At 44.1% G+C, this 13,131-nt stretch overlaps 3 protein-coding genes across 3 annotated transcripts; 2 read left to right on the top strand and 1 right to left on the bottom strand.

The window, feature by feature from the left end:
* Window positions 1-267: 267 nt before the first annotated feature.
* Window positions 268-4,503, top strand: zgc:92313 (uncharacterized protein LOC436869 homolog). Its single transcript, XM_054755804.1, has 6 exons — window positions 268-643; window positions 1,167-1,282; window positions 1,499-1,575; window positions 2,153-2,424; window positions 3,795-3,946; window positions 4,045-4,503. Exons 1-6 carry the CDS (start codon window positions 598-600, stop codon window positions 4,300-4,302), a joined length of 921 nt encoding a protein of 306 aa, XP_054611779.1. The 5' UTR covers window positions 268-597; the 3' UTR covers window positions 4,303-4,503.
* Window positions 4,504-4,792: 289 nt separating this feature from the next.
* mapk7 (mitogen-activated protein kinase 7) lies at window positions 4,793-9,490 on the bottom strand. The gene is made up of 7 exons (XM_054755795.1): window positions 9,298-9,490; window positions 8,599-8,871; window positions 8,021-8,186; window positions 6,489-7,927; window positions 5,355-6,397; window positions 5,159-5,289; window positions 4,793-5,092 (listed from the first exon to the last, which is right to left on the bottom strand). The coding sequence occupies exons 2-7, from the start codon at window positions 8,867-8,869 to the stop codon at window positions 4,945-4,947; spliced, it is 3,198 nt and encodes a 1,065-aa protein (XP_054611770.1). The 5' UTR covers window positions 8,870-8,871; window positions 9,298-9,490; the 3' UTR covers window positions 4,793-4,944.
* Window positions 9,491-11,681: 2,191 nt separating this feature from the next.
* Window positions 11,682-12,921, top strand: vkorc1 (vitamin K epoxide reductase complex, subunit 1). The gene is made up of 3 exons (XM_054755816.1): window positions 11,682-11,925; window positions 12,216-12,325; window positions 12,550-12,921. The coding sequence occupies exons 1-3, from the start codon at window positions 11,747-11,749 to the stop codon at window positions 12,759-12,761; spliced, it is 501 nt and encodes a 166-aa protein (XP_054611791.1). The 5' UTR covers window positions 11,682-11,746; the 3' UTR covers window positions 12,762-12,921.
* Window positions 12,922-13,131: the final 210 nt, after the last annotated feature.

The raw sequence follows: 13,131 nt of genomic DNA, 5'->3' as shown, positions 1-13,131 counted from the left end.
CTTTGTTTTCTGTGTAATGTTTTAATGCACGCCATGTTTAATTTTGATTGTAAAATATGTCACGGGCCAATAAAAAACAAGCTTGGTTGTTTGCATGTTTAGTTTCGGAAGTACCACAGAAACAAAATAAACTAATGAAATTAATATATAATTTATATTTAAACATGCCTCGCACAGTTTCGGTGGGAGGAGCTTCCGCTTGCATTCGTCTTATCCCATTCGTTCAGGTGGACCACTATGCCGCCTTCTCATTGGTCAATTTGGGCAACCAGGTATCATAATGATTGTGAGGTACAGTTTGTTCTTTTGGAATGTGCCCGGAACTGTTTGTTCTTCAATTTGGACCTACTTGTGGATGTTACTGGACGACAACCCCGCAAAACAGCCGTAAACTGGATTCATCTTCCTTTTTTTAGTCAATCAAAACCTAACACTTTAGAGTCCATTTGTTGTTTAAACATTCACGCGGCGGGAAGGCCAACGACGTACCTCAGCGACATTTTCTGCGGATTGTAAATACCTTTAAAACCTACTATTCCATTTTACGTCCTTATGAGCTGTACTACATCTAATTTGTGACGAGAAACACCACCCAAAATGTCTTTAAAGTCACAGTTTATTGCCATTTTCTTGGGCGTAACAGGTGAGTGACCGCCTCGTATTTCTTCCCTGTCGTCGCCATGTCTGTTTCTTTGTCCTCTTTTTTTTTATTTAGATACAGTATATATAACGGAACAGAGTGCCTGTATTACGTTAACACATTATGTTTCAGTTTCCTTATTGTTCGTCATAGTATAACAAACAAAATCATAAAATAGCTTGAGCAATCAGAGCATGTATTGTCATTGATGACTGAACTGTTTTGTTAGTCTACTTAAAAGTGTCCGGAAAGTCCATATATAGTCAATGAATAGTTGTATGTATGATTTAATAACATTTAAGACTGCTATTAACGTGTGGCTTCACTATTACATTTGTGCCACTCTGTAAGGAATATATGCAGTCCTGCTACAAACGTAAACGTTTGTTGTCTTAAATATTTCTATTCATTTATTTACAAACAGAAATAAGACCATGATTAAAAAAAAATATGCCCCCATTTATTTGCTGTGTGAATGTTTTTCCCCATTGTTCCACTTCAAAATGTCATTTATATTCACATCTAGGATTTTTGGCCTCATCATATGCGATAGATTGTGGTCAACCACCGCTGTTGGAGAACAGGATTGTGGGAGGAATGGACTCTTCAGACGGGGAGTGGCCCTGGCAGGTGGATATACAGGTGGGTCCCTGCAGACACAGGCGCGGCTCCGCCTCAAACACCCCACATCCCTAATCGTATCTGGTGTGTTTCCAAGCAGTGTAGAACTATCTTGTTTTATCAAGATGACCTGAGGACAGAGGGATCCACTTGTGATGCTAAGATGACTCACATTGTGTGTATTTGGGTGCATGCGTGTGCGTGTGTGTGTTTTACAACTTCCTTTTTGGCTTCCAGAAAGCTGGTGCTCATGTCTGTGGAGGCTCCATAATCACGGAGAACTGGATCCTATCAGCAGCTCACTGTTTCCCAAAGTGAGAACACACACGCATGCAATATTATCAATTAATAGTCATCCGTTACATTGTGTTGACGTCCTTTTTGCAACACAGTCAACGTTTAATTACTTTATCTCAACACTCATGTAGAATGTAAAGCCATCTGTCAATAAACTGTACAGTGGACACTGTGGAGTTATTAGTGGGATGCTAAGTAGGTGAAATGTAACCTTACTTTATCTATTGATAAGCACATAAAATGACCATAAAAACAAACAGTAATGACCAAAAGTTTCCACAGCTTAGACTGATTCATATATGTAGTGCTGATGTCTTTTTAAATTGTAGATGGTAAACATTCAATGCGCAATATCCAGTATGAATATACAGTATTGGGGTGTCTTGATTATATCACATGAATACATGGATTTGTGCTGCTACACACTAAAGGATGAAAATGTGTCAAAGCATGCGCCCCTAATGTGTTGCCTGTGCTATTATTCTTCTGACAAGTGCACCACATGGTGGCCTGGATTGACTTGCAAGTTCTCACACAGCTCAATGCGCTACTAATGTTATGACCAGCGAGTGGGCATCTCTCATCTCCTTTCAGTCCATCTGATGTGAGTTTCTACATCATATACGCCGGCCGCTACCAGCTGAACGGCTTAAACCCTCACCAGTCGTCGCACCGGGTGAGCTACGTGGTGATCCCGTCTGGATACGTCGAGCCTCACAGCGGTAAGGATGTAGCTCTGGTGCGGCTGTCCATCCCAGTGGCCTGGTCGGATTGGATCCGTCCTGTGTGCCTGCCTGCCTCCGGCACCTTGTTTCCAGGTGGCATGCCATGTTACGTCACCGGCTGGGGGAACATCCGCTCTGAAGGTGTGGCTCGACTGATACATATTGTTATTAGAGAATTTATGAATTTAAGACATTTTTACAGAGGGAAGATGTTGGCTATGTCAGCAAATGCAGCAAATGCAGTAAATGTCACTCCCACGGCAGTCGCATTAGTTAGCATTGATGCAGATGTGTTGGGATAGATAGTAGTACAGGGTTACCTAGGTTTTCGTTATTAATCAATTCCAAAGAATCTGTTGAAAACCGAATCATACAAAGTCAGAAACAATTTTTCCCCATAGGAAACAATGTAAATCCAATTAATTCGCTCCAGACAACCAAAAATATTACCACAAAACACTGTTAATATAGAACAATTATAGAAAACATGCAAAATGCATATAAATGACGAATGAAAGGGATAAATGAGCATTTAACATCACTTTTTCCTTTACTCAAGACTGTTGTTGGTAAAGAGTGACAATGATGAGTCGCGAGGGCAGGGCTGAGCCACATGGATGCCACCACTGTTGTTTGCTACGACTTACAATATTTCTTGAATTCAATAGTGTTTCTCACCTTATTTTTTAAAGCGCTGACACCTGTGTTATATCCAAGAACGGACGACTGTGTGCTCACACAACTTTGTTTACATTAACTGATTCGATCACACGCGTGCGTGAGATGATGCTTTACGGCACGACACATCACACGACGCAACCCCACAGCAGTATATACAATTTGCAACTTTCTTTGGCTTCATGGTGGGTTATTTTGCAGCCTTACTCAATAAAAAAATCAAGCAGAGACTGTTTGAATTCCTATTGGCCTAACAATCAGAGTTACGCACTCTGCTTTAACGCCTCATCACATGAACAGTCGCATTAACAGCATGGGGCGCACAGTGCTTGATAGACCCTGCTCTGACAGGACGTAATCCTACGAAAACCGGGGCGTATGAAAATGTAGGTACCACTGTATACGACTAATAGGTTGCAATTCAGGCAAAAGGGAGTTTACTACTTGGCTGCGACCCGCAAAGGCGATACAGACTGTTGATTCAGTCTCAACTGGTTTGTAGTCTGAAGTACAGCTACAAGTGTAATGTATATTGTTTAGTTTGTTTTTTTATATATATAAAGAATGTATGTGCAAAAACACTTTTCTTTATGTAGTTTAACATTAAATGAGCATCGTAAGTGGTCAGTGTATTGCATTAGCCCTATATTTCACAAACTAGCAAGGTTTTTTTATGTCCATGTACATGTCTGTTTTTGTTGTTTGATTTTTTTTTTTTTGATCATGCAAACAAAAATAACTACAAATGTTCGACACACATGCAATACAGCAATAAAAAAAAACATTGTGATTGAAAAACAATGTTCCCCCCCTTTCTCCCACTCCTCACACAGTCCCGCTGCAAGGAGCGGGGCCTCTGCAGGAGGTGCAAGTGCCAATCATCTCGCAGGGTTCATGTCAGGAGATGTACCAGTTGGAGCAGGTGGACATCTTATATGACATGATCTGTGCTGGGTACCAGGAGGGTGGCAAGGACTCCTGCCAGGTACTGTTGGATCATCTCCTTATGTTGCTCTGTTTACATTCATGTTTGTGTACGTGTGTGCATGCGCACCTCGTAACACCGCCTTCCTCCCACATCAGGGTGACTCAGGAGGGCCGCTCGTCTGCCAGATGGTGAATGGGACCTGGGTACAAGCCGGAGTGGTGAGTTTCGGGCTGGGCTGCGCTGAAGCCAACCAGCCAGGTGTGTACGCCAGACTCACCAGCTACTCCAGCTTCATCAGAGACAACATACCCGAGGTTCAACTGTACGGCCGAGCTCATCAGCACCGGCTAAGAGGGACCGCCATGGCTCTGCTCGGCTGTCTGTCCACCGTGCTGACCCTGCTTCGGCTATAAGTAAGCTTCGACAAGTGGATTTTAGGGAAGGTAAACCCGGGCCAAATGAAGAGATTCACTTCATTGATATGAACATGAAGTAATATGCACCAAGGAATGTAATATAATCATAATTTGTCGAGGTTAAATGTGATTTCTAAATGTTTTTGATACTTTATTTTAAATGGCGACTGAGCAATACTGTTTTGTGTATTTCAAATAAATGTCTTACAGTACAGTGAGTCCTAACATCAATTCCCATTACAACGGTTTAAAGCAAGGGTGTCCAAAACGAATCATATTCTTCACCTTTAGTTTATGAAACAGTCAAATCAATTTCAAGAAAGGCGAAGCCGTTATATTAAAAGAAATACATCTCAGCTTTTTGTTATATGTGACAACGTAAATAGTCTTTCATATAAGTTTGATAACTTTTTCAATGCTAAATTTTACTGTTAATGTGGCCAATAAAGGCCAGATTTTGGACACACCTTTTTTAAAGAATAAAACATAACCAGCATTGACAGTATAAACCTCAAATTTTACTTGAGTTTGACATTCACAGGCTGACAAAGGTGGATTTTTAAAATTCAAGATTGCATCAAAGTGAAAATGAACTGCTTAGTACTACAGTTCACAAAAACTACTAATTAATTGACTCAGTCAGGCATCAGGCTGGATGGAATCGGAGAGGATCATGGGAGAGCCGAGCTGGAGCTCCTGCTGCAGTGATTCTAGATCGGCCGGAGTCATGCGGTGAACCTCGCTCCAATCAGATAAGAGAGAGGCCGAAAGTGGAGCAGAGTCATAACTGCAAACAAAGATTTATTAGCGTGTGCATGACCATAACTACCGTGAGCATAGATTAGGATCTTACCTGTCTCGGTCGCAGTGTTGCAGCTCTGTAAGCGACTGGGTGAGAAGATCGTCCAGGTCAAAGCCCACACCATAGCCCGCCCCGCTGCCTTTAGGGGTGACAGAGAAGACTGGGGGCAACACGTCCTCAACCTGAGAGAGGCCAAACTGGATTAACTCAACTTTGCTCTCTATATAGGACACAAACTGAGACCCACCTGAGACTTTGAGAGCTGCAGTGTTACTGTGTGGATGTCAGGAGCAATGGAGGGGCCCTGCTGCCCCGTATCTGTGAATCCCAAACTGGCGTGAGCCTGCGAGGGCACCCCCAAGGCCCCACAGAGAGTACTTGTGGTCTGTGGCCCTGATTTCTCCCCAACGGAAGAGCACAACTTCTCCATTGGCCCACCATTAGCAGATGAGGGTGTGACGTGATTGTTGAGGTGATTGCCGCCGATATTGCCGTTGGTATCGCTGGTGCTTAGTGTAGTCTGGCCTTTGGTTAAAAAACTCTCCAGGGGGAGCAGCTGTGTCTGAGAGTCTGGTAGCGCTTGACTTTGGAGAAAGTTCTGTTGCGGCTGAGGCGGTGTCCTGTGTGCTTTTGCATGTTGTGATGGCCTCGTCTCTAATTGCTGTCTGTTCCAATTACCCAAGCAGTTGAAAGCGCTCGGGCCGCTGCTCTCGTCGTGAGGTTTGAGCACGTTGTTCTTAACAAAGCCGCCAGAGACGGCCATTAGGTCCACACAGCCACTTACAGCAACATCTGCTGGTTTCCTCTGGCTCATTGAGAAAAGCAGTTGCTGGTTTTTGCTGGGAGGTTGGAACAAACTGGCCTGACTAGCTTCAAGTTGAGAAATTAGCTGCTCATGAGATAGAAACATTTTCGCTTCTTTTTCTACTTTACTGTTGGGTGATACTTGAGCATTGTCACCCACAACCGTATGGTTCACACAATAGTCTTTATTTTTCCCTAAGTCACTGCGACTGTCCATCATCTTTGTCCATCGCTGTAGGAGGCTTTTGTCGTTATCACTCAGTAGAACCCCGCCCAGCGAGTCTCCCTGCCTCCCTTCTCGCCGCTCCTTCTCTTTAAGTTTCCTCTCCCTTTCCCTCGCTCGTTCCTGCCTCTTCTTCCTCTTCTCCTCTCTCTCTCGCTGGCGCTCCTGAGCCGTGACGGGTCGGCGCGACTCCAGATCGGATAGAGACGAGGATGCTCCTCCTGCGGTGGCCGCCTCGGAGCCCGACGTGGACACACTGCCATCTGCAATACAAATGATGATAGCCAAAACTTAATATATAGATCCTGAAGACTAGAACAGCACCTCCAACAAGGCCTAAATATTCAAACATACCTCCCCTGGCTTTATTCCGGAATAAAGCAGCTTTAAGAGCTGCTTTGGTGTCTTCCGATATGGCCCCATCTTTTCTGGTCCCTTCTCCGGTGCCTTGCGATGGCCTCTGGTTCTTTGCCAGCGACTGTGAGAGGCTGTGAGACAGTGACTGAACTTGGGCCGCTGACAGTGACAGAGAAGGCACGGTCCCAGCTAAAGGGATCATGGAGGAAGGGGGCTGGTTCTGGCCTAGCTGAGGACCTTGACTGGTGACCTGCGCCACGTTGTCCCGCATTGGTTCCCCGTCATGACCAGACACCGGGGTGGTTAGATCTATCGTCTCTGGCTGGCCGCTGTCCGAGCTGGCGCTTGGCATGTCCACGTCAACCGGGCCGCTTTCGCTTTTAGTGAGGCACGGTAAATTGAGGACATCTTTGTTACAGGTGTCCATTTGAGTTGTGAACGTACGGTTCGGCTCGGCTGGTGCTTTTTGCTGTGTTGACTCCGGCGCTCTCATTTGCTGCATGTGTGAGGCTTGTCCAACATCTGTTGGATCTTGTGTGGACTCGGTCAAGCTGGAGGAAACCTGAGTGACACAATGCTCGCTGCTTTGCACTACTGCAGCTCCTCCTCCATTCACTCTTGCTAAGGGCCTGAACTGGAGCCTCTGACGTGAGCCCTGCTTGTTCCTATGAAAGTCCTGGATCTCCATCAGAATTTCCTCTTTTATTTGCTCCTTGCTCATCGGAAGCTTATCAAACTCAAAGTCAAAAGCCGGCACACAAATGGGCTCATCGTCAGGATCATGGTACTTAGCCAGGTAAGGATGTTCCAGCGCTTGAGTCACACTTATGCGCTCACGTGGATCAAAGCGGAGCATGGACGCCAGCAGGTCCAAAGCATTGGCCTCAGCTTGAGGATAGACTTTAGCGAAGGGCACACCAGATTGGGATGGAAGACTCTGAACGTATGAGCGGACCCTATCAGCTCTAATAGCACCAATCAGACCCTCGGGAGGGGTGCCCAACACAGACAAAATGAGCTGAAGCTGGTGGACGTAGTGCTTTCCGGGAAAAAGCTGCTTTCGCCCCAACATTTCGGCAAAGATGCAGCCGACAGACCACATATCAATTGCCAAACTGTAGTGATTCAGAGACAGCAGCAGCTCAGGAGCACGATACCATCGGGTTGCCACGTATTCAGTCATGAAGGAGTGGGACTCCTCAGGATGGGAGCTGAGACCCCTGGCCATGCCAAAGTCACCAATTTTTAGCTCACAATTCTCATTCACCAGCAGGTTGGAGGGCTTGAGGTCGCGGTGGATGACATTGGCAGAATGCACGTACTTAAGGCCACGAAGGAGCTGGTACAGGAAGTAGCGGGTGTGCTCCGGTGTGAGTGCTTGGGCGGAGTGGATGATCTGGTGCAAGTCGCTCTCCATGAGGTCCAGCACTACATACCTGCACAGACAAGAAATACAAACATTTGAAATTTAAACTAATGCCACTCACTGGCAATGAAAGAATATTTTGGCTCAAAAAAGCAATACATACACAGACTTGAAGGCAGAGTGAGGAAGGTTAGGCTGCAGGATGTCATTGATGGCAATGATATTGTCATGTTTGAAGTGCTTGAGAATTTTTAGCTCCCTCAAGGTGCGCTTGGCATTAGTCACCACTTCGAAGGCATTGGAGATCTTCTTTATCGCCACCTGCTGGCCTGAGGTATTTAAAGCACAGACAAAAATGAGAACAAATAGTTTGACTTAAGTAACATCCATCCATCTTCTATGCCGCTTATCCACACTAGGGTCGTGGGTTTGCTGGAGCATATCCCAGCTGACTGGGCAAGAGGCGGGGTACACCCTGGACCGGTCGCCAGCCAATGGCAGGGCACATATAGACAAACAACCATTCACACTCACATTCATACCTATGGACAATTTGGAGTCGACAATTAACCTAACATGCATATTTTTGGAATCTGGGAGGAAACAGGAGTACCTGGAGAAAACCCACGCACGCACGCATGGGAAAAACATGCAAAGTCCACACACAGATGCCCTGACTGAAGTAACAATATGCTTGTAATACACAGTGGAATGGTTTGTTTGGAAACTAAGCATCCGTACCATTGTCTCGTCTCCTGGCAGACGACACAACGCCATAGGCACCAGTACCAATGGTTTCAATGACGTCATACTCCTCGCCCACATCAAACTTCACATCCAGTGAGTGTTTCTTGAGCAGAGCCAGGTTTTTGGCAGTTGTGCTGGTGTCTGTGTTTCTGCCTGTTGCCTTGACTGCATGCTGGTTGTCGTTGCCTTTCACAGTAGTCATTCTTTCAGGCGCCACGGCCACAGGTTGACCGTTTTTACTAACTCCACCCTCCTTAGATGACATATCTGTAGGAATGACAGGATTATTATTGATATGACACTTGTTTGGAGATGGTTTCACTTGTGGACAGTATAATTCCAAAATAAGATGAAATACGGTGACAACCCCCCATGCGCCCCTAGACTTATTCATTACTGGCTAATCAATAAACAACGTATGAAAGAACCTCTCGACTGAAATGTACATGCGAACAAGTAAACCTGACAATTTGTCTTATGTAGTAAATGGAGTGTCACATAGTACTTAGCAGCAGGTTAAAGACGGCAAAATCCAGCAGTTATCTCCACATCTATAAAGACAGGGGCGTAGCCTGGTCAACCTTTACAATGCTTTCAAATAACCTACGGCATCAAGCCAGTGTGATTTTTGTGTGTATAAAATCAACCGTGAAGGTGTGTTTTTGAGAAGGACGCCAGCAAAACACCGCTTACTTCAGCCTTTTTTGTTAATCCATTGGTAGCATGTCTGTCTCTTGTTTTTAATCTGCCGTTTCCTTGTCTTTGTCTTCTTCTTCTGTGTCGTTTCACGGCGGTCGCCAGCTATGAAGTCACACTACCGCCACCTGCTGGACAAAAGGTGCTACAGCTAAGGTTCTCCCATTCATTCAGCGACACGAATGATTCTAAGCGAGGCTGCATTGTTTAGTTTAGCGTCGCCTCCGTGTGCTACAGCATCCTGACCATAAAGTATATACATTTTCCCTAATAGCATCACCAACGGGACAAATAAATTAGGCGCACACTTTCCGGAATGTCTTGTTCAAGAAACTACTTCGGGTGGCATTTTGATTGGTCTGCGATGAGCCAATCAAAAGGATGTGACGGCAGGCATTGTTGTCCAATAGAAGCAAGGAAGGCGGGATAATCGCTTAAACCGTGCTTTTCAACACATTAATTGCATGTATGTTACTTCCAGTAATGAAGTATATCTTTTTTGGTTTACACTATACTATAAAGCAGGGGTGCCCATTAGGTAGATCGTATATCGCGAAGATAGTGTTTTTTAATGTTGCCTTGACTTCGGCTGCATTGTCTTTTACATAATTTTCAATTGTTGTATATCTGTATGTTTGATAGCAAATGCTAGCCTTTTATGGCCTGGTCTTTAAGCGCGGTGAGTATATTTTTACGCGCGTTAATTTTGGCTTAATGAGACGCCATAGCATTTGCAGTTGGCTGACTGGACCTAATACGTGAACTGTGTGTATAATGAATGATACATAGCTATTTTAACTGACATACTACTCAGGTTATGTACACAACTATTGAGGAATTATCCATCCATCCATTATCTATACCGCTTCTCCTCTTTAGGGTCGCGGGGGCATGCTGGAGCCTATCCCAGCTGACTTCGGGCGACAGGCGAGGTACATCCTGGACTGGTATTGAGGAATTATGTGTATCTTTATTGCCATATTAAATTGAATGGTGAATTGTTGAATGATATTGTAGGCAAAAACTCATCTACTGAGTGACTTTATTAAGTAGCATATACAAGTAGATTTTAAAATAACTGTTTGCATTGATGTTTATTGATTGAATTATTAATTAAGTGCCTGTATATAAGTAAGTATATACTGTATATAAGTAAGTATAAGTAATATAAATATAACGGTTTTATGATTAACTGAGTGAGTAACTACAAGTAGTGTATATAAATAATGTTTTATTAAATAATTAGCTGAATAGATGAACAACTGTTTAAACGTGTCAAAGGTTAAACAAATAGTGAGTGCTCACACATAGTGAAGGGCAGCCGGGACCAGCAGCCAGATAAGGGCACAAACAAGTCAATAAGTCTTGAGATAGACTGGGAAGTATGTGTTTATACTACGTAAGAGTCAACAACTCAGCGACTATCAGCTGCTGGCGTCACACAACTTCGTCAAGGAATCCTGGAGAAAGTTATCTTTCAGTTAGAAAAAGGCAGAGGGGAACATCGATCGGGACCTGTTTCTCTTCCTTCGGAGAGGAGGCAGAAGGCGTCAATGGGAAGAGAAATAGTCTGGAGCTCTGAGCTGCTAAATTATTCTGTCTGATGTATTTTTCAATACATTTTGTAAATCTAATCTGGTGTGTGAGTCTTATTTCCTTCTCATAACTGGAGATTAACGAACACGTAAGGGGGAGGTGAAATTGGCTTAATTCATTTTCTAAAGTGGTCCTTTGACTTTTAGTAGGTTGTGGAGAATTTCAACTACTTTGATTACCTTTGAAACTGTGAATGTGAAATACTAATCATTAGTATTTAGTATAGTAATTTCAAAGATTACCAGTTAGATTTTGTTAGAAGTGGCCTTTTGTTGTGGGCAGTCCAAGGCACACCTGTGCATTCATCATGGTGTCTAAACAGCATCTTGATATGGCACACCTGTGAGGTGGGATGGATTATTTTAGCAAAGTGCTCACAATCACAGATTTAGACAGATTTGTGAACAATATTTGAGAGAAATGGTGATATTGTGTATTTGGAAAAAGTTTTACATCTTTGAGTTCATCTCATAAAAAAATGGGAGCAAAAACAAAAGTGTTGCTTTCATATTTTTGTTGAGTGTATTTATAAATATATTTTCTACATTTATAGTAGCAGGTAGATCTTTGGGACTTGGTCATTGTAAAAGTAGCTCGCAGGCTAAAAAAGTGTGAGCACCCCTGCTATAAAGACTCATCTGTAAGTTAACGTGTTCTCTCTAAATAAACACAATTACGCCACTCCTGTCCCGGGGTCCAACATCTGGCCGACCAATGAAAAGGCGTGTCGAGACCCCACTGAGCCAATCAAAAGTGAGCACCGTGGACAGACCCAGTCTCAGCCCCACAGTGGCAGCAGCACATCACTTCTTCCTGGCAAGTGTGGGAGTCATTTTTGGTGGGAGTAATCATGGCAGCAGCAGACATACCCGTGTGGGAGAGGAAAGTGCGCATGTTTTTGGGCGTCTTTGGCTTGATTTTGTCTCTTTACGCTCTTCACGTGGAATTGTCCCGCGAGCACGACCCTGAGTACAGAGCGATGTGCGATCTGGGGGAGTCTGTGAGCTGCTCCAAAGTGTTCACCTCCAGGTATTGTGGGCTTTTTTCACTTGTGTGCAAGAATGCAGATTGTGGGATTTAACTAAATAGCCTCCAGTGGCAGCCACCCCACTCACCCCCCACCCCCTCGATTGCCACGTTATACACCCCGCCCCCTCACATGGAAGGACTTTTCACCTCGTTTCAAAACAGTCTTATGTTATTTTGTAAATTTTGTCACTTGTCCTTCATGCCTTTTTATGTCTGCAAAACTTCTTTTTTCACCACAAAATCTCTCTCTCTTGTTTCTATTTTATTCTTGTGTTTATTATTGTTTGCAGATGGGGACGTGGTTTTGGCTTGGTGCAGTTCTTTGTCGCCAAAGATAGCCCTCTGAACCAGCCCAACAGTGTACTTGGCCTCGTATTTTACACTCTGCAGCTTGGCCTGGGTGAGTAAAATTACAGTGCAACCATTGTGGTTGCAAGCAAAAACTGCTGGAGAATCGTTGTAGCGTGCCCTGCATTCCAGCTAAATTCAATATAATAAGTGTTGCAGCTAGGCGGGTAGATGTCCAATGGGTATATTGTGGTTGTTTACTACCCTGAAAAGCAGCTTTAATGTGACTATTACAGCTGTGGTCTCACTTCCTCTTGTTTTGTGCCTTTATGGCAGGTCTGTCCCTGTCCAAAAAAGCCGCTCTGTTCTTGGTGCTGTCCTCGTGGGTGTCTGTGGCCGGCTCGCTCTACCTGGCCTTTATTCTGGCCTTTGTCCTGGGGGACTTCTGCATGGTCTGCGTGTCGACATATGCGGTCAATTTTGCCTTGCTCTTCACCAACATGAAGCGAAGGAGTGCCATCGAAGGGCAGAAGAAGAAGGCAGGATAAAGTAACTTGTTACAGTCAACACCAAAGTAACACTGGATGGCTGGTGTTTTCTGCCTTGTTTACACCTGCTGAGACTTCCCACAAAACTAGGACTCATCTCCATTTTTCAATCATCCTTGATAAAAAAAAATCTTGAGTATAAAGTCTGTGATTATTGTGTATCATAAGACAGTGCTTCTCTAAATAAATATTACAAACAAATTGTTTTAAACAGTCAAACTCTGCATTATGATGCTTTAGCAAAGCAGCTCCTAATGACTTGGTGTCACCACCACCATCACAGTACCATAGTGTTGAACCTCTATTGAGTTCTTCTAGCCACTAGCATGAGCTCAGTTCACCTCATTTTGTGAGTAAACACACACAAAAT

This window comes from Dunckerocampus dactyliophorus, chromosome 2 (assembly GCF_027744805.1).
Source record: "Dunckerocampus dactyliophorus isolate RoL2022-P2 chromosome 2, RoL_Ddac_1.1, whole genome shotgun sequence".
NCBI classification, from domain to species: Eukaryota; Metazoa; Chordata; class Actinopteri; order Syngnathiformes; family Syngnathidae; genus Dunckerocampus; species Dunckerocampus dactyliophorus.
This window is presented reverse-complemented; position numbering and strand designations above follow the sequence as displayed.

Coding starts and splice junctions, on each gene's coding strand:
- mapk7 (XM_054755795.1), bottom strand. CDS start 8,869: ATGTCATCTAAGGAGGGTGGAGTTAGTAAAAACGGTCAACCTGTGGCC. Junction 7,928..8,020: donor CACTCTGCCTTCAAGTCTGT/GTATGTATTGCT, acceptor TTGTCTGTGCAG/GTATGTAGTGCTGGACCTCA. Junction 5,290..5,354: donor TGCAGCTCTCAAAGTCTCAG/GTGGGTCTCAGT, acceptor GGCCTCTCTCAG/GTTGAGGACGTGTTGCCCCC.
- zgc:92313 (XM_054755804.1), top strand. CDS start 598: ATGTCTTTAAAGTCACAGTTTATTGCCATTTTCTTGGGCGTAACAG. Junction 644..1,166: donor CATTTTCTTGGGCGTAACAG/GTGAGTGACCGC, acceptor ATTCACATCTAG/GATTTTTGGCCTCATCATAT. Junction 3,947..4,044: donor GTGGCAAGGACTCCTGCCAG/GTACTGTTGGAT, acceptor CTCCCACATCAG/GGTGACTCAGGAGGGCCGCT.
- vkorc1 (XM_054755816.1), top strand. CDS start 11,747: ATGGCAGCAGCAGACATACCCGTGTGGGAGAGGAAAGTGCGCATGTTT. Junction 11,926..12,215: donor TCCAAAGTGTTCACCTCCAG/GTATTGTGGGCT, acceptor TATTGTTTGCAG/ATGGGGACGTGGTTTTGGCT. Junction 12,326..12,549: donor CACTCTGCAGCTTGGCCTGG/GTGAGTAAAATT, acceptor CCTTTATGGCAG/GTCTGTCCCTGTCCAAAAAA.